The sequence below is a fragment of the Grampus griseus genome (assembly GCF_964374135.1).
Source record: "Grampus griseus genome assembly, chromosome: 2".
Taxonomy (NCBI): Eukaryota; Metazoa; Chordata; class Mammalia; order Artiodactyla; family Delphinidae; genus Grampus; species Grampus griseus.
The window spans coordinates 43,775,446-43,801,306 of NC_139018.1; the positions used below are offsets into that span (position 1 = coordinate 43,775,446).

A 25,861-nucleotide genomic window follows, 5' to 3' on the forward strand; every position below is an offset into this window, starting at 1 on the left:
CTAAAGAAAAGGCAGTATTTTAAATAATGAGTTTCAGGAATTATATTTGTAATATAAAGTAGAACTGATAAGATTAACATCAAGAACATTATCATACTTAAACACTTGTAAAATACTGGCAATATCTAGCTTTTATATATTCACGTGATTTTTATGTATAATAGTGTATACACACACACACACACACACACACACATACACACACACGGCTTGAACACTGAACTGTTTTTCAGGATACCTTATGGAATGCTTTTATTTTATGTTTCCTAAATATAAACATACATATTTCTAATGTATTATGAAAGTACATATTTATACATATAAAAAATTTATATATATATAACGGTATATAATTCAAGTCTTATGCCTTGGGTTACCTTGGATTATACCTTTTGGACTGTAGAGTATATTTATGTTTTGTTATAAAGAAAATGCCGATATTTTACCCAGTGTGAGTTGGTCTGTTTATTTGATGCAGCTCAAGGCAGCCATTTAGAACCTAGAGAAAAATAAATATTTTAAAATTGAATGATTACACATATTTTTATCCTGATTTGTATTGCTTGTAATGTTTTGCATAATGAAATTATGTTTTTTACACTTTTCTTTAAACATTTTAATTATCAAGTAATTGTGTAGTTCATGGTATTACTATTGTCTCTTAATTTTTAAGATTTTGATTGAAAGAAGAAGAAAAAATCTTCATATTCTTGCTACTTCATTCACTTGGTCGTTAGCTGTCTGTAATTTTTGAAGAGCAAGTAGAGCTAACAGTGCTTAAGCTACTTCCTCTTATTTTCTCTCCTTTGCTTCACTCTCTACCATATCCCATTTTCTTTCATCTTTTTCCTTTTTTCTTATACTCTAGTCCTCTTTTCCCAATTGTCTTGTTTTTCTCTCATATCTCCCATAAGTTTTGGGTTACTGTTGAATCATTACTTTTGGCCTGGTACTATCACAGTTAACTACACTTAGGAACATCATATATGGTATTAGATTGCTAATTATTAGATAAACTTCTAAGTATCTCAATTTCTGCGCTGTGTGCCAGCCACCTTCCCAATGGAAAGAAAAGGAAAATCACCCATGTAGTTAGGGAGGTGTGTGATTTTGGAAGGAATTAGAATGCGAAAAGATAACAACCATCTTTTTCCTTTTTCTTCCTGCTCCAAAGTCATTTTTGCTTTTTTTAAATCTTTGCTTCTCAGAATCTTCTAATTTTCTTCTCTGGGAAAAAAAACCCATTTTATGACCATAGTATATATTCCCTCTTACCTCTGTCATTACAGAGTATGTTAGTTGTTTGTCTTCTTAGCATCACAACTTAATGTTCTTCATGTAGATAATGCCTGATGGCCCTGATTATCTTTAACCTGTTAGCATGGGTGGTCTCTCACCTTACCCTAACATCAGTAGCAGATATAAGCAAGTTATTAGATTGTGGTTTTGAAAGCTTCTGTACTTTTATAGTGTATTTCAACTGATGGATGACCTTAAGAGCTACTTGTGCTTGAAACAATTTTTATAAAATAATTACCTATGGGAATTCCATAAAATCAAGTGTTATTTACTCTGCTGTACTTCTTACTATATTAAGTGAAGTTTGCAAACACTTCCATCTCTTGAAACAACAAGAACAAACTCCTGATAGGAACATAAAACATGTATGTAGGTCCTTTCTGAAGGGAGTATCGGTGAGGAGAAAAGGGTGGACATTGCTAGTATAACCAAATGGCATGGTGAAAAGAGATAATGCAGTGGTATCTGTGCCCATGTTCAGTAGAATAGAGTGAACATCTGGTAACTGAAAATGACAGTGACATGCTGACTAGGAGAGAAGAGATAACTGAAGCAGAAATGCTATCTGTATTCACTATTGTTGGGCAAAACAACAATATCGTTTGGTCCTGCTTTTGTTTTCCATAGTTGCTTGCCAGACTTCACACGAGTACTCGGTTAGAAAGATCTTTGTTAATGTTCTCAGCTCTTCCTTCACGTTTGTATGAGTCTCTCTCTTCTTTTTTTTTTTAGTGTAAAAGAAAGTGAATGATCATAAAATCATTTACTTAAAGGTGTGCCAAAATAAAACTCAATACTTACTTGAAATTTGTTTTAAAAAGTAAACATTATATAACTCCCCTATACATTTAGTGTGAATAAGCACAAATGTCTGCATTTTAAGAATTTTGGACCCCTTGCCTAAATCCTTCAGTTCCACAACTTGAATAAGTACAAACATTTCTTTACCATATTACATTCTAGAAACTTCATATTAAACGTAATCTTTGCTTTTATAACAAGTTTTATAACTTGATATGTTCATTAAATGACAGGCATTTTGTTGTTATTTTCTTCACTTAAAATGGGATTTATACAGCAGTATGATCTGAATTTTTATAAATCTTGTTTATCATTTCACAAACTCAGAAGATACTTAAACTTGCTTTCAGCAATCAGTGATTTGAATTTATTCGGAGTAAACTTGAACTGCAGGTTTCTTTGGGAAGGGATTGTGGCATTATAAAATCACAAGATTTCAGTACAATAATGACAAATATTTATGTTTTATTGTCTCATTATTGGTGATACCCCAGATGTATTCCTGTTGCTCATAAGATTTTATTTGTTGTGTTTTTTAAAGAAAATTGTTTGGGTGAGGGTCTGTGGGCATACATAGAAGAATATTACTATTTTTAAATATAAAATTATTTTTTGATATGTATAAAGGTTTTGTAAAATTATTGCTTTTGTTTTTTAATAGATAAAGGAGGCAGCAGACATCATTCAGAAGTTGCACCTAATTGCCCAAGAGTTACCTTTTGATAGGCAAGTTTATTTCTCAAGAGCTAATTTGGGTATATGGTGTAGTGTATAGAATAAAATTGTACTTTTTCCTGTATGATTTTGCTCATTAATTCAACAAGAACTTATTGAGGACTGCCTTTGTACAGGTACAGTATGTAATAGCTGATTGAAAAAAATGTGGTATCTTAACAACTAAATTTAATGATATATCTTGAAATAATTTCAGTCTTATGTTTTTCTTTTGAAAAAAATTGATGGAGAATTTTGAAATTGGAGTAAGATTTTGAATTTTCTTTTTTTTTTGGACTTTGATCAACAGACTAGAAGGGGACAGAGAAAGCTTAAACATGGGTCTCTTGAGCTCCTTTTTCTTCTGTCTACATGAGAATTCTTAAGCTTTTAGGGGTCTTGGACACCTTTGAAAAGCTGGTGAAAGCTATGAAATTTCCTTAAAAAAATCAGGTACACAGGCCGTTGTATACAATTTCATGGAGTTTTAGACCCTTTAGCCTATCTGTAGGCTCCTTCCTAGGGACTTCAGGTTAAGAAGTCCTGTTTTAGATCCAAGGCCCTGGGGCCATTGCTAAGTTAGGTATTAATGGTTTCATCCTAAAAGAACTTCACTGAGAAGGAAATTCTTTCATGATTTCCTTTAGTTCATGGAATGTCAGACTCTATAATAAAATCTTGTTAACAGTGGTTCTCCCATTTAAATATCTGGAAAAAATGTCTTCCCTTTTAACAGATAATATACGTATTTTATTCTTTTGGTAATACTTGAAAATCCTGAGGTACAGGTAGAATGTAAATGTATTGCTATACTTAAAGCTTGTCCATTATGTCCCAAACATAGAGTGAAAGTGAATTCCCTACCCCCAAATATATCTTATTTTACTCTGAACTTTGTATCATCATAAAGGATTAGCAGTAATCATCATCTGTCATTTAGCTATTATTAATAATTTCATACTTGTCCAGCATTATGAGCAATGATTTTTAATGTCACCCACAAAAAACCTCTCTTTAACTTTATTTCAGAGTTAAACGATTTTCTTAAATGGGTAAAATGTGTGGCTCACAATAACTGCATCATAATTGTTGGCTTCATCTGTCTCCCACCCCTACAAACACAGAGGCATATACTCATCTTCTCCTGCTTCTCAATTACATGCTTCTCTTACAGTTTTGTTTTAGCCTATCAGGCCTTAGAATTGAATATATAGCCTAATCAAGTTTAATTTTTTCACAAAGATCAGTATGACCTATCATACTTTGTGATCCACTGTGACTTTGATATCAATTTTGTATAGATCTTTAAATTATTAGCTTCTTCATCTGTCTTTGGCATCTCTTTTGCCAGCCACTGTCCTGTCTCTTCAAACTAATCACATAAGATCTCTCAACATTAATTTTCCATGTTGTGCATTCCCCCTGGATACTTATGATTTGAAAAAAGTTCTAGTGTATGGTAGTGTATGATATTTTAGTTTTTGAATTTGCAGAGGTTGAATGCTAGGCACATTGCTGGGTCCTCTTTATGGCTTCTATTTTATTTTTCTAGTTTTAAAATAACTCATTTGTATATGCTTATTTTATAGTTGTTTTTCTTTAAGTAACAATAGTGGAACGTCATATGAGGAAATCCCAGCTGAGGGGAAAACACAAATACCAAGTGAATTTAAAATGCCAGTGAATATGAGTAGGGACAGTAACCCAGTTGTTGGGGCTTTCTGGGTTGTTAATGCCTCATACAGAATTCCTCCCTTTAAAAGGGAATTGGTGGGACTTCCCTGGTACTTCAGTGGTTAAGACTTCGCCTTCTAATGCAGGGGGTGCAGGTTTGATCCCTGGTTGGAGCTAAAGATCCCACATGGCTCTGGGCCAAAAAACCAAAACATAGAAGCAATATTATAGCAAATTCAATAAAGACTTTAAAAAAAATGGTCCACATCAAAAAATAAATTAAAAAATTTAAAAAACGGTGTGGGGGAATTGGTTGTTCAATGTGAATTTCCTCAGTGAGAACCAGAGACCCCATCTGGATTGCCCACATTCAGTTTTGTTACATGGCATGCTTCCTACTATCAGTACTCTCTCACCTCTGGCTTTGTCTTTCCCTCCCCTCCCTCCCTCCCCCTGCTTCCTTCCTTTTTTTTCTGACAATATTTAGTATAGAGGGTTCCTATGTACCCCAAAAACCAGTTTCCCCTTTTATTAACATCTTAAATTACTATGGTACATTTGTCACAAATAATGAACCTCATCATTGGTTTTTATCTTTCAGATTTTCAGAAGTTAAATCCAAAATTGCAAGTAAGTGGGGTTCTATTTATTTAACTGTTTTGGATAGGTAATCAAACTACTTGTATAAAAAAAAGAAAATAGTAAAAGAAGAGAGTGGGAACAATGTCATCCTCCCACCCCATCCCTGAGTTTGATTCCTTTTCCTTGAAACAATTGTTATCAATTTCTTGAGTATTCTTCCAGAATATTCTATGGATATACAAGCATAAGACATAGATCATGTATATAATGTGTAGAATTTAGTTCTGCTGTCCGCATTTATTTTAAAATAATTGGTGGCATGCTATACAAATAGCTTCCATACCTTGTGTTCTTGGCATACTATACAAATAGCTTCCATACCTTGTGTTTTTAATTTAACAATGTATCTTGGGGATTGTTTTTGTATTCATACATACAGACCTAATGTAGGTTCTCTTTTTTTAAAGCTAGCTCGTAATGACCATTTCGGTACCTATTTAACTTCTTACATGATAGCTTGATTCTTGATCTTTGGATTGTATTTTAAGCAGATCATTCTGAATTTCTTTAAAATCTGCTATATTTACAGGCTCCCGTGGTAGTCTAAGTCACTGTTTTGGGAAGTCATTGAAGTTCAGAGACCACCTGTTTTCCCAAAAGTGTACCGTAATAGCCTCAAGAATGTAGTGAATCAAATACCACATATTGTCTTAAGGTGTACCTTGGTATTGAATCTGCCATTGTAGTAAAGGCATCTGAACTCTAGTAAAGTGTTTTATAATTCTGCTCACCCTTTCCATAAATTCAGGTTTAAGATTTTTCCTGTCTCTTGCTATCACAAATGACATCCAGAAGGCTTTTCCCAGGCAGCTGCTTTTTTTTTTTTTAACATCTTTATTGGAGTATAATTGCTTTACAATGGTGTGTTAAGTTTCTGCTTTATAACAAAGTGAATCAGCTATACATATACACATATCCCCATATCTCTTGCCTATTGCGTCTCCTTCCCACCCTCCCTATCCCACCCCTCTAGGTGGTCACAGAGGACTGAACTTATCTCCCTGTGCTATGCAGCTGCTTCCCACTAGCTATCTGTTTTACATTTGGTACTGTATATATGTCAGTGTTACTCTCTCACTTCATCCCAACTTAACCTTGCCCCTCCCCATGTCCTCAAGTCCATTCTCTATGCCTGTGTCTTTATTCCTGTCCTGCCCCTAGGTTCATCAGAACCATTTTTTTTTTTTTTTAGCTTCCACAGATACGTGTTAGCATACAGTATTTGTTTTTCTCTTTCAGACTTAATTCACTCTGTATGACTGACTCTAGGTCCATCCACCTCACTACAAATAACTCAATTTCGTTTCTTTTTATGGCTGAGTAATATTCCATTGTATATATGTGCCACATCTTTATCCACTCATCTCTTGATGGACACTTAGGTTGCTTCCATGTCCTGGCTATTGTAAACAGAGCTGCAATGAACACTGTGGTACATGACTCTTTGAATTACGGTTTTCTCAGGGTATATGCCCAGTAGTAGGATTGCTGGGTAGTATGGTAGTTCTATTTTTAGTTTTTTAAGGAACCTCCATACTGTTCTCCATAGTGGCTGTACCAATTCACATTCCCACCAGCAGTGCAAGAGGGTTCCCTTTTCTCCACACCCTCTCTAGCATTTATTGTTTGTAGATTTTTTGATGATGGCCATTCTGACTGGTGTGAGGTGATACCTCATTGTAGTCTTGATTTGCATTTCTCTAATGATTAGTGATGTTGAGCATCCTTTCATGTGTTTGTTGGCAATCTGTATATCCTCTTTGGAGAAATGTCTATTTAGGTCTTCTACCCATTTTGGGATTGGGTTGTTTGTTTTTTTGATATTGAGCTGCTTGTAAATTTTGGAGATGAATCCTTTGTCAGTCGCTTCATTTGCAAATATTTTCTCCCATTCTGAGGATTGTCTTTTTGTCTTGTTTATGGTTTCCTTTGTTGTGCAAAAGCTTTTAAGTTTCATTAGGTCCCATTTGTTTATTTTTGTTTTTATTTCCATTTCTCTAGGAGGTGGGTCAAAAAGGATCTTGCTGTGATTTATGTCATAGAGTGTTCTGCCTATGTTTTCCTCTAAGAGTTTTATAGTGTCTGGCCTTACATTTAGGTGTTTAGTCCAGTTTGAGTTTATTTTTGTGTATGGTGTTAGGGAGTGTTCTAATTTCATTCTTTTACATGTAGCTGTCCAGTTTTCCCAGCACCACTTATTGAAGAGGCTGTCTTTTCTCCACTGTATATTCTTGTCTTCTTTATCAAAAATAAGGTGACCATATGTGCGTGGGTTTATCTCTGGGCTGTCTATCCTGTTCCATTGATCTATATTTCTGTTTTTGTGCCAGTACCATACCGCCTTGATTACTGTAGCTTTGTAGCATAGTCTGAAGCCTGGGAGCCTGATTCCTCCAGCTCTGTTTTTCTTTCTCAAGATTGCTTTTGCTATTCGGGGTCTTTTGTGTTTCCATACAAATTGTGAAATTTTTTGTTCTAGTTCTGTGAAAAATGCCATTGGTAGTTTGATAGGGATTGCATTGAATCTGTAGATTGCTTTGGGTAGTATAGTCATTTTCACATTGTTGATTCTTGCAATCCAAGAACATGGTATATGTCTCCAGTTGTTTGTATCATCTTTAGTTTCTTTCATCAGTGTCTTATAGTTTTCTGCATACAGGTCTTTTGTCTCGCTAGGTAGGTTTATTCCTAGGTATTTTATTCTTTTTGTTGCATTGGTAAATGGATATGTTTCCTTAATTTCTCTTTTAGATTTTTCATCATTAGTGTATAGGAATGCGAGAGATTTCTGTGCATTAATTTTGTATCCTGCTACTTTACCAGATTCATTGATTAGCTCTAGTAGTTTTCTGGTAACATCTTTAGGATTCTCTATGTATAGTATCATGTCATCTGCAAACAGTGACAGCTTTACTACTTCTTTTCTGATTTGGAATCCTTTTATTTCTTTTTCTTCTCTGATTGCTCTGGCTAAAACTTCCAAAACTATGTTGAATAGTGGTGGGTGTGGACAACCTTGTCTTGTTCCTGATCTTAGAGGAAATGGTTTCAGTTTTTCACCATTGAGAACGATATTGCCAGCCAGCTGCTTTTTTACATAGCAGTGATAAATGGCAGTCACACTGTAGGAGCTCACCTGTTTTACCAGTTGGGAAGATTTTTTGGTTTTGAAAATACATATTTATATACCACAGTATATTGCCGGGTTTTGATCCACTACCTATAATCTCATATCGTTTTTGCAATTCTTTTAAAAGAAAACTAGATTCCTAGTCATTATCTTTATAAAGAAACCATATACTCATAAAAACTTGGATACTTTGTCTCATTGTAGCTGAATGACTTTCTATTTTTAGGTAAATACCATGACTTAGAATGCCAACTGATACAGGAGTTTACTGGTGCTCAAAGAAGAGGTGAAATCTCCAGAATGAGAGAAGTAGCAGCTGTTTTACTCCATTTTAAGGTAAATAGTAAAAGTTTAAAATGCAGATTAGTCTTAAAGAGTACAGAGGTTATATGAATTCTATATATTATAGTCTCTGTTTTTCCCCAGTTGTATGAGTCACTGATAATTTTCATTATTTGGAATAATTTGAATGTACATTTGTATCTTTCTCCAGAAATGATATTAAATTTTAGGTAATATTATTTAAATAAGGATCTTATATTCAATAATATTAATATTTTATCACTGAATTTTTATGTAGTTTGACATAGAAAATCGTATTGTCTGCCTTCTGGGTATTTAATGTATTTTTTTTTTCAGTCAAACATTTGATGAAATAATTCAAAAGCAAGAAGGATTGACTTTAAGTTTGGAATATAGGAACCAGAGAGTAGCTATTACCGTTGGCCATTTATTGAGGCATAGACATAGCTTTATTACATATAATACCTCTTTTATTGACATTGTTGTTATTATTGTTATAATTGAACCAAAAGAGTGATATGTATTTCTTTCTTTTTCCTAGGGTTATTCCCATTGTGTTGATGTTTATATAAAGCAGTGCCAGGAGGTAACATAACAGTACACTTTATTGTATTTTATTTTATGCTAATTTGTATTTTTAAAAAGCATTTTAAAATTATATATTCAATGTAAATTTCCTCTGCTGTTTAGGGTGCTTACTTGAGAAATGATATATTTGAAGACGCAGCAATACTCTGTCAACGGGTGAACAAACAAGTTGGAGATATCTTTAGTAATCCAGAAACAGTGCTGGCTAAACTTATTCAAAATGTATTTGAAATCAAACTACAGGTAATTTTAAACAATGACTAAGTACTTAAGGCAATATGTGATTTTTTTCCTCTATGTTTTAAAAGTTTTTAAAGTTTAGTTTGTATAATATCCTTAGGCATAGTAATCCACTTATTAAGTGTAGGAGAAAGGAATGACAGTGTCATGCTTTAAAAAAAAAAATGTTTTGTTGTTTACTAAGAAAAAAGGTGCTAATCACTCAGTGTCATCAGAGGATGTGTTTGAAATTACATATGTATCAGGTTGTGTGGTAGGTTAGCCTCAGTTTTAATTTTTATTGGTTTCTTACCTTAACCAATAGATGGCATTTTGAAATTGAACAGGAATTACAAGCTCAATCTGTAGAATTTTTTATAATATGGTACTAAGATTAAAAGAAAACAGGAATTTCATTTACAACCTTGACTTCCATAGCTCTGTACTTTAAGGCAACATTTCCTAAACTATGTTTACCAATGGATTGAGCAACATTAAATAAGTGTTGTCTTTACAACACAATTCAAGACTTTTAATAGCCTTTAAAGATACTAATATGTATTGTGATTCTCTAGAAGTGGAGATGTAATGTACAGCATTTCCCAATTTTACAGTAGTGTCTCAAAGGACACTAGTGTTACTTACACTACAGTTTGGGAAAAGCTGCTTTAAGGAATTGACCATATTGATATAGCTTCAGGTTTTGTTTTTTGGGATTTTTTTTTTTTTCCCCAATGTACCCATGAGGCAGGATAGGCAGATTTCAAAAGACAAGGTATTTGAGATTCTTAATGCTTATTCCCAACACTGATAAGATGTATGAGTAAATATGAGAAGCAGTAAAAATTAAAAACCTATTTTTTTTATATTGGTCTCTTTTCTATGCATTGCCTTTTCCACTGGATTTTAAGTTAGAACAGTTCAAGAATGTGGAGTAATTCTAGAGAAAAAAATATTGACTATATAATTTAATATTTACTTAATTGACAGAATGTTGACTTTTTGTTTTAGAGCTTTGTGAAAGACCAGTTAGAAGAATGTAGGAAGTCCGATGCAGAGCAGTATCTCAAAAGTCTCTACGATTTATATACAAGGTATATTTTTAATTATTAGAAAATAGTAATATCTCACATTTTCTTTTTTTCAAATAGAAAATGGGGAAGTATTCAGGTATTTTTGAATAACAGTTTGTCAGATAGCAATATACCTTTTAGCATTAAATACTCGGCTGTATAGACTAGTATTGTACAAGAGCAGCATTCTTAGCATGTTAACTTAAGGAATTGGATATTATGCTTTATATTAATGTACTTTAATGAAATACAAAACCTTGTTTAAGACTTGAGAATTTTGTTTCTGATTTTAATTGTAAGCTAGTTCATTATTCTTTAATTCTTTTCTTTAAGAACTAGTATTATTACATTTATCTTCAGTTAAAACTTTAAAAGTTGAGAAAGGGAGTGACAAACTCTCTTTTAAATTTATTTATTTTATTTTTATTTATTTTTGGCTGTGTTGGGTCTTTGTTGCTGCGTGCAGGCTTTCTCTAGTTGCGGCGAATGGGGGCTGTTCTTTGTTGTGGTGCCCGGGCTTCTCGTTGCAGTGGCTTCTCTTGTTGTGGAGCACGGGCTCTAGAGCGCAGGCTCAGTAGTTGTGGTGCATGGGCTTATTTGCTTTGCGGCATGTGGGATCTTTCCGGACCAGGGCTCAAACGCGTGTCCCCTGCATTGGCAGGCGGATTCTTAACCACTGCGCCACCAGGGAAGCCCCCAGAGTGACAAACTCTTATATGACAATTTCAGACTTAAGTCTGATGTGAAAATTTGTCTTGTGCTTTTGTAAATGGCAGTGTTATACTTTGTAGAAGCTTCATGTGGAGTTTTTTTTCCAACTCTATTGCTTTTCTTTATTGTCATCGCTTTGAGAAGAGGGTTTTCAAAAGTAACTATAATCAGGAAGTCCATCTCAGCAACAGCACTATTGTGAACCTATCTTCAACAGTGAGAAACAGAAAATTAGAGGAAAGTCCAGGGACAAAGACTAAAGAGAATGAACAGCGCATAGACTTCTCAATATTTTGACTTTGGTACCATATCATGAATGTGGCATACTTGAAGCCATTCTGCCACTGTTGCCATTTCTAGTCTGGTTGGTTGCCTTAGTTTCCTCTCCTGAGTCATCTCTAGGAGTTTATGGTAGTTTTCAAAACCATGATGTTGTTTGTAATATTCATTCTACTTAATATATATAACCCTGTACAGTCGCTGTCTGCATCCTGAGTAACCTCCCAGGGTTTAAGAAACAGTGGTGTAACATAAGTTATTAAAAAGTCACGTTATAAAAATATGTATTTCTTAAATATTGTTACTATACCTAAAGATACATTCATCTTTTTTCTCCCTTTTGCATGAAAAGAACCACAAATCTTTCCAGCAAGTTGATGGAGTTTAACTTAGGTACTGATAAACAGACTTTCTTGTCTAAGCTTATCAAGTCCATTTTCATTTCCTATTTGGAGAACTATATTGAAGTGGAGACTGGATATTTGAAAAGCAGAAGTGCTATGATCCTACAGCGCTATTATGATTCAAAAAACCATCAAAAGAGATCGATTGGCACAGGAGGGTAAGTGTTTTTGTTAAATGTTATAGTTAAAACTAAAGATATTAAAAGCTATTATATTTGGACAAACTTGTGAAATATTGATAGTCATTAGAATTTTCTGTGAAGAATTTTTTTAATTCAGTTTGTTTACACCATTCATCAAATCCTGTCCTTCAAGCCACATGTTGAAATGTTCCTACATAACATTATTAAAATGTAAAGCAGAATACTAGTACCGTAAAGAGTTCCTCCCTCGCGCCCTTCCTGCCTGCCTTCCTTCCTTCCTTTTTTTAGACTGAGTAAATTATTCCAGGTTATTGACTAGGAAGCACATTGTTTTATTGCTGCTACTGCAGGTGTGGTTAAAAAAAAAATGCAGATCACAATTTTGTACCCTGAGCTTTTTCATGACTTGGGCATAAAATTATTTAAGTAATACATTAAAACGTGAATGTACTTACCTACTAGAATAAAATTAAATGATTTGCTGTAAGAACTGGTGGCAACTCAGTTATCTAGATCTCAACTATCTGGAATTGAGTTGATTTTTGGATGAATCAGAATGACTTCTGTGGAGCCATATAATCAGAGTTGACAGTTCACATAATGCACACCCAAATCATTTTCTTGTTTCCCAGTTTGTCATATATTAAATAATGATCATGGAGAGATTATAATTAGGAATAAGAAGTGACATCTCAAAGACAGTAGCAAGTAAAAGAGAAAACCTAAAAAACAATCATAAGAATTTTTTGAAAAATTAGTTCACAGTCTGGAGCTATATATTCTAGGACCAAAAAATAAAGTAATTTTCTAAAGATACTATCATGTAATAAAAGTTCTTAATGACCCTCAGTCATTGAGAAAAGCTAAATTATGTTTAATAATAATGAAATGTACAGTATGTTTAAAGGGTTAATATGTTTAAAAATCTTTAAAATTTTAAAGTTTGTTTTAAGCAGGACCATTTAGTTATCTGGAATATTAACTTATTTGGAAAAGCCCACTTCCCAAGGAAACCAGACAAGGAGTTTTGGGCTACTGAGTGAGAATTGTAGAGTTGAAAGAGACTTTAGAGATAATAACTCCAAATCTACTCATTTTTCAGACGAACATCTTCTGTTTAGAGATTAATGCTTGCTTCACTTTACAGAACTACTTACTGAAATTAGAAGTTTTAGGTTTCCTGGCTGTTGGTCTATTTTTCTTTCTTCTTTCTTTTTCTTAGTTCATGTATACTAAGTTTGAGAGTATTTGAAATTGAAATATATGTATAGTAGTGTTCTTTTTTCATTTGTTGGTATTATGCACTAGTATTCAAGATTTGAAAGAGAGAATTAGACAGCGTACCAACTTACCACTGGGACCAAGTATCGATACTCATGGAGAGACTTTCCTATCCCAAGAAGTGGTGGTTAATCTTTTACAAGAAACCAAGCAAGCCTTTGAAAGATGTCATAGGGTAAGAGTAATTGTAAATTTATTTTATTTGTATATAGTTGTGTATTTTAATTTTTCTCTGGTTAGGAACAATTGTTTATTGTAATAAAAAAATAGGATTTTTGCTTGGGGAACAGAATTATTTTATTTATTTATTTTTTTAAAGATTTATTTTATTTATTTTTGGCTGAGTTGGGTCTTTGTTGCTGCATGCGGGCTTTCTCTAGTTGCAGCGAGCGGGGGCTACTCTTCATTGCTGAGCCAGGGCTTCTCATTGCGGTGGCTTCTCTTGCTGCGGAGCATGGGCTCTAGGCGCGTGGGCTTCAGTAGTTGTGGCTCACGGGCTCTAGAGCGCAGGCTCAGAAGTTGTGGCGCACGGGCTTAGTTGCTCCGCGGCATGTGGGATCTTCCCGGACAAGGGCTCGAACCCGTGTCCCCTGCATTGGCAGGCGGATTCTTAACCACTGCGCCACCAGGGAAGCCCGGAACAGAATTATTTTTAAGTTATTTAGAAGTATATTTTAACATAATTTTAAAATTGAGCGTGTCAAATTTTCCTTAGTGAGATATTAAATCAAGATATGAAAGGGAAAGTTAGACCTATCTTATAAAGAAATAGAGCATTAGGGAGAGAAGGACGTTTAAGAACACAGATATCAAAGGAAAGGAAAAGTTGACTCCATTAAAATTTAGAATTTCTGGGCTTCCCTGGTGGCGCAGTGGTTGAGAGTCCGCCTGCTGATGCAGGGGACACGGGTTCGTGCCCCGGTCCGGGAAAATCCCACATGCCGCGGAGCGGCTGGGCCCGTGAGCCATGGCCGCTGAGCCTGCACGTCTGGAGCCTGTGCTCCGCAACGGGAGAGGCCACAACAGCGAGAGGCCCACTTACCGCAAAAAAAAAAAAATTAGAATTTTTTCCACAAACATACTTTAACAAAGTAACAAATAAGTCACAGCCTCTGAGAAGGTATTTGCAACCAATATGACTAGCAGAAGATTTTTTTTTTTTTAAATGTTGAGCCTTCTTTTAATTTTTAATTTTTACTTTTGGCTGCGTTGGGTCTTCATTTCTGTGCAAGGGCTTACTCTAGTTGTGGCAAGCGGGGGCCACTCTTCATCGCTGTGCTCAGGCCTCTCACTGTCGTGGCCTCTCTTGTTGCAGAGCACAGGCTGCAGACACGCAGGCTAAGTAGTTGTGGCTCACGGGCCTAGTTGCTCCGCGGCATGTGGGATTCTCCCAGACCAGGGCAGGAACCCGTGTACCCTGCATTAGCAGGCAGATTCTCAACCACTGCACCACCAGGGAAGCCCACTAGCAGAAGATTTATAAAACAAATATTAGTGGTTAATAATTGTATACCACATACTATGTTCCAGGCACTATTCCAAGCAGTTTAGGTATGTTATTAACTCATTTAATCATTGTAACATTTCTGTGAGTTTATTATTCCTGTTTTACAGAGGAAGAAACTGAGGTACATACTTCTTAAGTATGAAGTTGAGAGTTGAGGCAGTCTTAATTTTTTATTTGTACTGATGTATATTGTCTATATACTTATATTGATAGATAGTAAATCAATATAAATTATACATATAAATATAAATCAATAGAAAACAAGTCAAAGGCTACACATAAATACAGAAAATATAAATTATCAATAAGATATTCAGTCTCACTAGTGGGGAAATGAAACTTAAAACAGGGAAAATACTGTCATTCTCAATAGGTTGGCAAAAATTAAGAAGTCTGTTGATACTAAGTATTGGTAAGGGTGTGGAGCAATAGAAGTTCTCATACACTGCCAATGGAAGTAAAAATTGGTATACTTTGGAGAGTAATTTGTTAATTCCTTAGAGAAATTTGTAGGTGCACATGACATGTCTAACATCATAAGCTATGTTGTTTGTTGTGGTGAAAAATTAGAAACAAAGTGTGCTGTAAAGAGGATTGATAAACTAACATTGTTCATATACTAGAAAACTATATACCAATTTAAATGACTAAACTAGAGTTACGTGTATCATCAGCATGAATAAATCTCAAAAATGCAATGTTTAGTGAAAAGAGCAAAATGGGGAAAAGATATATTCAGTATACCACAACATAAAATTTTAAAAAGTAAAACAATACTTTATATTATTCAGGAGCATACATAAGCATGGGTGTGATAAACAACTTCAGAGTAGTGGTTGCCTTGGGAGGAATACCCAAGGGACGTTATCTATATGTATAATGTTGGACAACTCCTGCCCCCCAAAAGGAAGAAAATCTGAAGTACATTTGGAGAAATGTTAAGATATGACACATCTGGGTAGGTGATGGGTATATTTGGTACAGTAATATCTGTACTTTTCTGAATACTGGAAATATATTAAAATGTTTCTAAAGCATCGGATCATCAAACATGAAGCCTTTAACATATTTATTTGAATCACAGCAACTAGGTCTAAATCATGACCTTGTCTGGAAAGTCATGAGATTGAAAATCAGTTTAATTCATTGCAGTCTGATCCAACAAACATTATTTTGTGTTTACTTTGTACCATCTGCCATGTTAGGCATTGAGGTTATAAATATAAGACATTTACATTACTTTTGAATAGTGTGGAGAAAAGAGGTAGACATATAAAGAATTAGTGCAAGGTAGGTAAACACTGCTGGGACCAAAGAGGAAACAACCAGCTCTGCCTGGTTAAGGAGTTGAGAAAGAGTATCAGGAAAGATTTTAAAACAGAGGAGACATTTGAGGTCTGGATCTTGAAAGCTAAATAGGATATCTTCAAGAGGATGATTCTGGCAGGCTGTTTCAGGAATAGAGAAAATTACGTACACAGAGACATACAGATATCAATCACGCAGTATGAAATGCTTGAACTAAAAAAGGATATGGGGAGAGTAATAAGTCAGGAGGTTGAAAATGTAGACAAAAACTCTTTGTATGCCATACTTAGAAATTTGGACTTGACCTTGTTAGGTGATGCTGGAAACTTTAAAGGATATTAAAAAGAGCAGTGTAATGAGCAGATTGGTGTTTTTTTCCTTTCTTTTTAAAAAACGTAGTAACTTTGAGATATAATTGACATTCAATAAGCTGCATGTATTTGAACTGTACAATTTGATAACTTTGGTAAATTATGTGTACATTTGTGAAACTGTAACGCAGTCAAGATAATGAACAGATCCATCACCTCCAAAAGTTTCCTTCTGCCCTTTTAAAATCTCCCTTTCGCCTCTATTTCTGTCCTTGGGCAACTGCTGATCTGCTTCACTGTAGATTAGTTTTCAAAAAGAAGGGGATGCTTCAGTACTGAGTCTTGAAAGCTAAATAGGATTTTTCAAGAAATTGATTAATTTTCTAGAATTTTTAATAAATGGGGTTATAGTATATTATAGTGTATACATGTGTTTCTGGATTCTTTAACTCGGCATAAATATTTTGAAATTCATTCATTTGTGTGTATTAATTAGTATGTTCTTCTATTGCTGAGTAGTATTTTATTTAATGAATATGCCATAATTTGTTTATCCATTTACCTATTGATGGCAGTTTAGATTGGCTCCAGTGTTTGACTATTACAAATGAAGTTGCTGTGAATATTCATGCATATGTCTTTATGCAGACATATGCTTTCATTTCTGCTGAGTAGCTATATGATGTGATACGGTAATTCTTTTTACGAAACTGCCAAACTGTTTTTCAAAGTTGTTTCGTTTGACATTCTTACCAGCAGTATATGAGAGAGTTGCATTTGTTCCACATGATTTCCAACATTTGGTATGATCAGTCTTTATTTTAGAGTCTAATAAGGTATGTAATGATACCTTATTATGGTTTTAGTTGGCATTTTCCTAATGACTAAAGATGAGCATCTTTTCTTGCATTTATTTGCCATTCATGTATATTATTTGGTGTATTTTGCGTGCGTTTTTTAAAATTGGGTTGTCTGTTTTATTTTTTGACAGTTGTATATCTGGTTAAAATTCATTTATTCGATATATGATTTACAATTGTTTTCTTTCAGTCTGTGGCTTGTCTTTTTCATATCTAAAGAGTATTTCAAAGAATGGAAGTTATTAATTTTGATGATATCCAATTTAACACTTTTCTGTTATGGGAGGTATTTTTGGTATCATATTTAAGGAATCTTTGCCTAACCTAAGGTCACAAAGATTTCCTTTTATATTTTCTTTCTTTTGTTTATTTTCTTAAGTTTTCTTTCTTTTTAAAAAAAATACATATTTTTAAAAGTTTTCAACAATTTTGAAAGGTTACTTTCCATTTACAGTTATTAGAAAATATTGGCTATATTCCCTTGAGCCTATCTTACCCCAGTGGTTTCTGCCTGCCACTCCCCAACCCTTACATTGCCCCCTGCCCCCCTGCTCTGTAACCACTAGTTTGTTCTCTGCATCTGTGAGTCTGCTTCTTTTTTGTTGTATCATTAGTCCGTTGCATTTTTTTAGATTCCACATATAAGTGATATCATACAGTATTTGTCTTTTTCTGTATGACTTATTTCACTTAGCATAATGCCCTTGGAGTCCATCCATGTTGCTGCAAATGGCAAAATTTCATTTTTTTTAATGGCTGAGTAGTATTCCCATGTATATATATATACCACATCTTCTTTATTCATTCATCTGCTGATGGACACGTAGGTTGCTTCTGTATCTTGGCAGTTGTAAATAATGCTGCTCTGACTAATGGGGTGCATGTATCTTTTGGAATTAGTGTTTTTGTTTTTTTCGGATATATACCCAGGTATGGAATTGCTGGGTCATATGGTAGTTCTATTTTCAGTTTTTTGAGGAACCTCCATACTGTTTTTCATAGTGGCTGTGCCAGTAGGAATGTTTACATTCCTACTAACATTGTACAGGGTTCTTTTTCTTCACATCCTTGCCAACATTTGTTGTTTGTAGACTTGATAGCCATTCTGTATGGGGTGTGACATGGTATCTCATTGTGATTTTGATTTGCATTTCTCTGATGATCAGTGATGTTGAGCATCTTTTCATCTGCCTGTTGGCCATCTGTTTGTCTCCTTTGGAAAAATGTCTGTTCAGATTCTCTGCCCATTTTTTAATCAGGTTTTTTTTTGGATATTGAGTTGTATGAGTTTTTTTATATATTTTGGATATTAACCCCTTATCTTGCATATCATTTGCAAATATCTTTTCCCATTCAATATGTTGCCTTTTTGTTTTGTTGATGGTTTCCTTCGTTGTGCAAAAGCTTTTAAGTTTGATTGTGTCCCGTTTGTTTATTTTTGCTTTTGTTTCCCTTTCCTGAGGAGACAGATCCAAAAAAATATCGCTAAGACCTATGTACTGCCTATGTTTTCTTCTGGAAGTTTAATACTACACTGTTTTGATCACTGTAACTATAAATCTTGAATAAGGTAGTGTGAGTCCTCTAACATTACCATAGAAAGCGTTTTCATATAAGTCTGATAATCAATTTTTCATTTTCTGGGGAAAAAAAAGTTTGGGATTTTGACTGGAGTTGCTTTGAATCTATAGTTCTGTTTGTGGAGAATTGACGTCTTAGCAATATTGAGTTCTCAAATACAGTTGATTTTTATATGTTGATTTTGTACCTGCAACCTGACTAAACTCGCTTATTCTAATAGCATTTTTTGTAGATTCCACAGGATTTTCTGTATAGAATATCATGTTTTCTGCCAATAAAGTCAGTTTTACTTATTCCTTTCAATATAGATGCCTGTTGTTTTGTCTCTTGCCTTATTGCCCTGGTGAGAACCTCCAATACAATGCTGACTATAAGTGGCGAGAACATACACCTTGCATTATTCTTTTTGTTTGTTTGTTTTTTAATCTTTTTTTTAAACATCTTTATTGGAGTATAATTGCTTTACACTGGTGTGTTAGTTTCTGCCATATAACAAAGTGAATCAGCTATACGTATACATATATCCACATATCCCCTCCCTCTTGCTTCTCCCTCCCACCCTCCCTATACCCTGCATTATTCTTGTCTTTATCATTAATATGATGCTAACTGTAGGTTTTTCTTTTTTTAAATTTTTTTTTATTGACGTATAGGTTTTTTAAATTAATTAATTAATTAATTTATTTATTTATTTTTGGTTGTGTTGGGTCTTCGTTGCTGTGCACGGGCTTTCTCTAGTTGTGGCGAGCAGGGGCTACTCTTCGTTGAGGTGCACAGCCTTCTCATTGTGGTGGCTTCTCTTGTTGCGGAGCATGGGCTCTAGGCGCGCGGGCTTCAGTAGTTGTGGCTCGAGGGCTCTAGAGCCCAGGCTCAGTAGTTGTGGTGCGTGGGCTTAGTTGCTCCGTGGCATGTGGGATCTTCCCAGACCAGGGCTTGAACCCTGTCCCTTGCACTGGCAGGCAGATTCTTGACCACTGCACCACCATGGAAGCCCCTATTGACATATAGTTGATTTACAATATCGTGTAACTTTCAGGTGTACAGCACAGCAATATATATACATATAAATATGTAACCTCATAGGTTATTACTTAATATTGAATATAGTTCCCTGTGCTATACAGTAGGTCCTTGTTGGTTATCTGTTGTTGTTTTTTTTTTGTGGTATGCGGACCTCTCACTGTTGTGGCCTCTCCTGTTGCGGAGCACAGGCTCCGGATGCACAGGCTCAGCAGCCATGGCTCACGGGCCTAGCCGCTCCACAGCATGTGGGATCTTCCTGAACTGGGGCACGAACCCGTGTCCCATGCATCGGCAGGCAGACTCTCAACCACTGCGCCACCAGGGAAGCCCAGGTTATCTGTTTTATACATAGTAGTGTGTATATGTTAATCCCAGCCTCCTAATTTATCCCTCTCGCATCCCGCTTTCCCCTTCGGTAACCATAAGCTTGTTTTCTGTGTCTGTGAGTCTCTTTCTGTTTTGGAAATAAGTTCGTTTGTGTCGTTTCTTTTTCTTTTAGATTCCACATATAAGGTATATCATATGAGATTTGTCTTTCTCTAATAATTAACGATGTCGAGCATCTTTTCATGTGCCTCTTGGCCATCTGTCTTCTTTGGAGAAATGTCTATTTAGGTCATCTGCCCATGTTTTGATTAGGTTGTTGGTTTTTTTGTTATTGAGCTTTATGAACTGTTTGTATATTTTGGAAATTAATCCCTTGTTAGTCGCATCATTTGTAAATGTTTTCTCCCATTCTGTAGGTTGTCTTTTAGTTTTGTTTATGGTTTCCTTTGCTGTGCAAAATCTTTTAAGTTTAATTAGGTCCCATTTGTTTTTCATAGATGCTGTTTATCAGATTGATGAAATTCTTTTATTCCTAGTTTTCTGGGTGTTTTTATAAGGATTAGATGTTAGACTTTGTCAAATGCTTTTGTTGTTGTTGTTCTGTTAATGTGGTTGGATTACATTGATTTCCAAATGTTAACCTTGCATTCCTTTGATAAACCCCATTGGTCATCACGTATTATCCTATTTATGTATGGTTGGATTAGGTTTGCTAAACTTTTGTTAAGAATTTTTGTGTTTGCCTTCAAGAGGGATATTGATGTGTACATATTTTTTTCTCGTAATGTCTTTGTGTAGTTTTGGTATCAGGGTAATGTTTGCCTCATAGAATAAGTTGGAAAGTGTTCCTTCCTCCTCAATATTCTGGAAGAGTTTATCTAAAATTGGTGTTATATTTTCCTTAAATATTTGGTAGAACTCACTAGTGAAGTCATTTGGGCCTGCAGTTTTTAACTTTGTGAGGGTTTTAAACTACAAATTAACTTCTCTAGTAGATATGGAGCTATTTTAGTTACCTGTTTCTTTTTAAGTGAGTTTTGGTAGTTTGTGTCTTTTAGGATTTGTATATTTCACACAAATTGTTGAATTTATTGGGATTAAGATGTTCATGGTATTGCCTTACTATCTTTTTTTTATGGTCAATTGATTTTGTGTGTGTGTGTGTGGTTTTTAATTGAAGTATAATTTGTTTACAGTGTTAAGTTTCTGGTGTATAGCAAAGTGATTCAGTTATATATACATAATATATATAATATATATATTCTTTTTCAATATAGGTTATTATAAGATATTGAATATAGTTCCCTTTGCTTTACAGTAGGACCTTGTTGTTTATTTTATATATAGTAGCTTATTATCTTTTTAACGTTTGTAGAATCTTTAGCGATGTCGCTTATTCATTTTTGATGATTGGTATTTTTGTGTGTGTGATCATTCTGGCTGGAGGTTTATCAGTTTTATTGGTTTCCCCAGAGAATCAGCTTTTGGTATCATTGACTTTTCTGTTTTCTGTTTTGTATTTCACTCTTTATTTTCCACTCTTTATTACGTCTTTTCCACTCTTTATTACGTCTTTTCTTTCTGCTTACTTGGGTTTCATTTCCCCTTCTTTTTCTAGTTTTTTAAGGTGGAGGTGAGACATTGATTAGAGACCTTTCTTATTTTCTAATATAGGCATTTAGTCTTATAAATTTCCCTTTAAGGTACTGCTTTAGCTGCATACCACAAATTTTAATTTGTTGTATTTATTTTCATTCAGTTCAAAATACTTTTAAATTTCCCTTTTGATTTCTTTTGGCCCAAGAGTGGCTTAGAAGTGTGTTATTTCATTTCCAGATATTAGGGGATTTTTTAGATGTCTTTCTGTTATTGATTTAAATTTGATTCCGTTGTGGTTAGAGGACATACTTTGTGTGATATGAATCCATTTTAAATTTATCAAGACTTGTTTTTTAGCCCAGAATATGATCCATCTTGGTAAGTGTTTTATGAATACTTAAAGAAAATGTATATCCTGATGTTGTTGGATAGCGTATTCTATGAATGTCAGTTAGGTCCAGTTGATTAACAGTGTTGTTTATGTCTTTTATATCCTTACACATATTCAGTCTACCTCTTCAATGAGTTATGCATGAATGTACGGATGTAGAGAGGAGGAATGTGAAAAATTAAATTTATTCTTTGTGGCTTGCTAAGGGCATTTGTTAAGCATCAGTGAGCAAAGAAGGAAGGTGAGGGTTGTGGTAGAGAGACTGATGAAGGGTAAAGGTTAGGATTGTATTAAGACCAGGAAGGGAATTGAGTAATACCAAATTAGTATTTACAATCAGTAGAGATTTAGGGAATTTAAAGTGGGTTATGCACTTCAGTGCCCATTACTCTGAGAGTGGATCACAAATGGAGACTACAAGTAGGCAACAATCAATTGATAAATAATATAGGAAGCAGTTATAAGAAGTTGAGAGGTAATTTTCTACCTTTTAAAGAGGGATTTAATTTTCTCAGCATAATTACTAATAATTCCTTTACTAAGTAGTTAATCAGCAGCAGCAACATCAACATCAAAATGAAAATTTATTATTGTGAACCTATTATATGCCAAACACTGAGCTAAAAATACCTTACGTGCATTTTCATACTTTATTTTCACCTCAAGGCTAGGATATAAGTACTATTAATATTATTCCTACCTTACAGATGAAGAAATTGAGGCTTGGTGGGGTTAAATAACATCTCAAGGGTTCACTCAACCAGGAAGTGATGAAAGTGGGATTTGAGTCTATCGTATTTTATAGTGTGTCTGTTATTGATTTCCCATCCCCACCCTCCAATAAAATAAAGAATCCTTTTTGTTCTGAGTTTTACTAGAATAGCATTTGTTCATTTGGTGTCTCTCAAAATTCTTTTACTGTGACTCACAATAAAAAAGGCACTTTACCTGGCAGTTGAGTGTACATTTATTATATGTATTTATGTGTGTGTGTGTTATGTTTATATGTGTTTATTTCATTAAAACATATTTGGTTTTAATGTGTACTTTAGACATTATTTTCTATTGGTTCTCTCTTCTTTTCTCTCTTTCTTTCTTGTCACAGTCCACTAATGGGTTACAATCCAGGTCAGAAAAACATTGATCTAGTCTAAGCCAGGAGAGTTGTAGACAGACACGGAGCATTGTAACTGTATGTATATGAGAAAGGCATTTTGGGTGGGCAGGAGGAGTTTTAAGTTATCATTTTGATACCTGAATACTGACTATGTCTTATACAAAGTTGATTGCTAAAAAAAAAAAAAAAGTATTGCCTTTTTTTAAAGGTAAACTTGAGGAATGATCTATTTGGTTTTTGTTTTTAAAGCTCTCTGATCCTTCTGATTTACCAAGGAATGCCTTTAGAATTTTTACCATTCTTGTGGAATTTTTATGTATTGAACATATTGATTATGCCTTGGAAACAGGACTTGCTGGTAAGTATATTTATTTGTGTTATACTTCGTGTTAAATTCCTTTGATCCTATTTGGTTAAACTATGCATAATGTTGTTTTATATATATACAACTCTATCTGTCAAATGCAGTTCAGTGCAACAAAATGCTTTTTGAGCTTCTGTAACAAGGATTTGTCATATGCTAGAAGCTATAGAAAGACACAGTTCTCATATTGCTTACATTGACCAGGGCTACATGGTCACTACAGTGAATGGAAGAATATAATACAATGCTGTAAGCTATGAAATGCCAAAGGAGCAGAAATGGAAGTGACAGCAATTCTGGTTGAGACAGTTGAGTAAAGTAAGATTTAGAAAGGAAAGTAAGCCTTTTCAAAATAAGCCTGGAGAGGAATAGATTCATATAAAATTTTTTCTTTTATTTTTGGTCTTCTGGGTTTACTGGTATTAATAGGATAATAATGACTTCTTCCCTAAATTCCAGTCCCATTAATTCAGTTGCCTCGACCTCTCTCACCTGTTCTGTGTGCATCTCAAATTTAATATATCCCAAATGAAACTCTTTATCTTCCACCTAAACTTCCTTTCCCCTTCTTTTCCATGTCTTTAAAAGGCATTACTATTTACTGTTTGCTCAAGGCCCAAACCCCGGAGTTATCATAATTCTTCTTTTCATCAAACCTGATAGCCAGTCTATCAGCAAATCCTGTCTGTATACTGCGAAACATAACTCAAATTCGTCTACTTTTCTCCATTTTTGCTGATGCCACCCTGATTTAAAGATCATCATCTCTATCCATTCCTAACTGGTCTCTTTGTGTACATTCTTACCTTTCCAAATAACTGACTCCATGTAACAGTTATGTTATAAATTCAAGGGTCTTACAATTTCTTGCTTAAGACCCTTTAGTGGTTTCCTGTTACTGTTAGGGGAAAAACAACAAAAAACTCTTTATGAAAGTATAGCTTTTTATCTGGCCTCCTCTTATATATTCATCTTCATCTCATATTGCATTTCCCCTCACTACCCCAGCCCCTTTGGCCTTCATTCATTTTCCTCACTCAGGTTCTTTGCACTTGGTATCTCCCTACCCCCCAATCCTTTTCCTTCAGCTCTTCTCATGTCTGGCTTTTCACCCTTCTGATCTTAGCTAAGGGGCTACCTTCTTAGAGAGGCCTTTGCTGATCGACCTAGCTAAAGTGACACCCCTTTCCCAGCCTAGTTACGCGTTATTTCATCATTGAATTAACTTTTTTCATAGCACTTGTTACAATGAAATTTTCACTTGTTAATATCTGCCTCACTCACCAGAATTCATTCATTGAACACATGCTTATTAAGTCCTTAACCTTGTACTCATGCAGCTTACATTCTTGTGGAAAAGATAGACAAATGACTAGTAAGTGCAATGAATAAAAATAAAATTGAGTAAGGAATAGAGAATAGTAATGGGAGGTAGGATGGGGAATTCAGGGGCAGAGGGCTTTTTTAGAAAGGCTGGTCAGAAAAGGCCTCTCTGAGGAGACATGAACCGGAGAGCTGAATGAAGTGAAGGAGTAAATTGAATATTTGGAGAAAGAGTATTTTAAGTAGAGAGAACAGCATGTAAGTTCTCTTGAATAGTGAACTTCACGGGAATCTTACCTGTCTTAAGAATCTTATCTGTCTTAATTGCCATTATAGGCTAGCACCTAGAAAGCACATAGCACATGCTCAAAAATGTTTGTATATAACTTCATTCCATAAAGTTTCTAAGGTTGAAGCAGAATTACCCATAATTCAGTAACCTTGTGGTTTATTCTTACCCTTTTTTTTTTTTTTAACCTGCAGGACATAGATAAGCATTTGTAGCCTGCTTCCCCCCTACTCCACCCAATACAGCAGAAACTTGACATCAAGTATTTAACATTTGCCATTTACAAATAAGCTAATGTGGTTATTTGTATTGGGATAATAATATCCACCTCAAAGATGTGAAGATTAAAGAAGATAATAAAAAAGTAACATGAATTTGATTCTATATGGTATGAAGGAGTTGTTCTTTACCTAGTATGGAAGCCTAGCTTATTCATTTTAATAGCAGTATTCATAATTTGGAAGGGCTTAAAAAATTTCCCGGTAGGATGAGAATGTCCTTTATACTCATAAACATTTTCCATGCAGCTATTTAGTTAGTACATACTGCTGTTATTTCTAATGATTTTATAAAATTCTGTCGTGCATATATATTATAAAG

At 34.5% G+C, this 25,861-nt stretch overlaps 1 protein-coding gene across 1 annotated transcript in view; it reads left to right on the plus strand.

Annotated features, from left to right (window-relative positions):
- The window catches only part of EXOC5 (exocyst complex component 5), a 47,784-nt gene that overhangs the window by 13,363 nt on the left and 8,560 nt on the right, over window positions 1-25,861 (plus strand). The window contains exons 5-13 of the mRNA XM_082647963.1: window positions 2,762-2,826; window positions 5,090-5,118; window positions 8,487-8,596; window positions 9,105-9,149; window positions 9,254-9,394; window positions 10,382-10,464; window positions 11,786-11,995; window positions 13,289-13,436; window positions 23,535-23,643. Coding sequence (XP_082504089.1) covers window positions 2,762-2,826; window positions 5,090-5,118; window positions 8,487-8,596; window positions 9,105-9,149; window positions 9,254-9,394; window positions 10,382-10,464; window positions 11,786-11,995; window positions 13,289-13,436; window positions 23,535-23,643 — 940 coding nt within the window. The remainder of the gene's footprint in view (window positions 1-2,761; window positions 2,827-5,089; window positions 5,119-8,486; window positions 8,597-9,104; window positions 9,150-9,253; window positions 9,395-10,381; window positions 10,465-11,785; window positions 11,996-13,288; window positions 13,437-23,534; window positions 23,644-25,861) is intronic.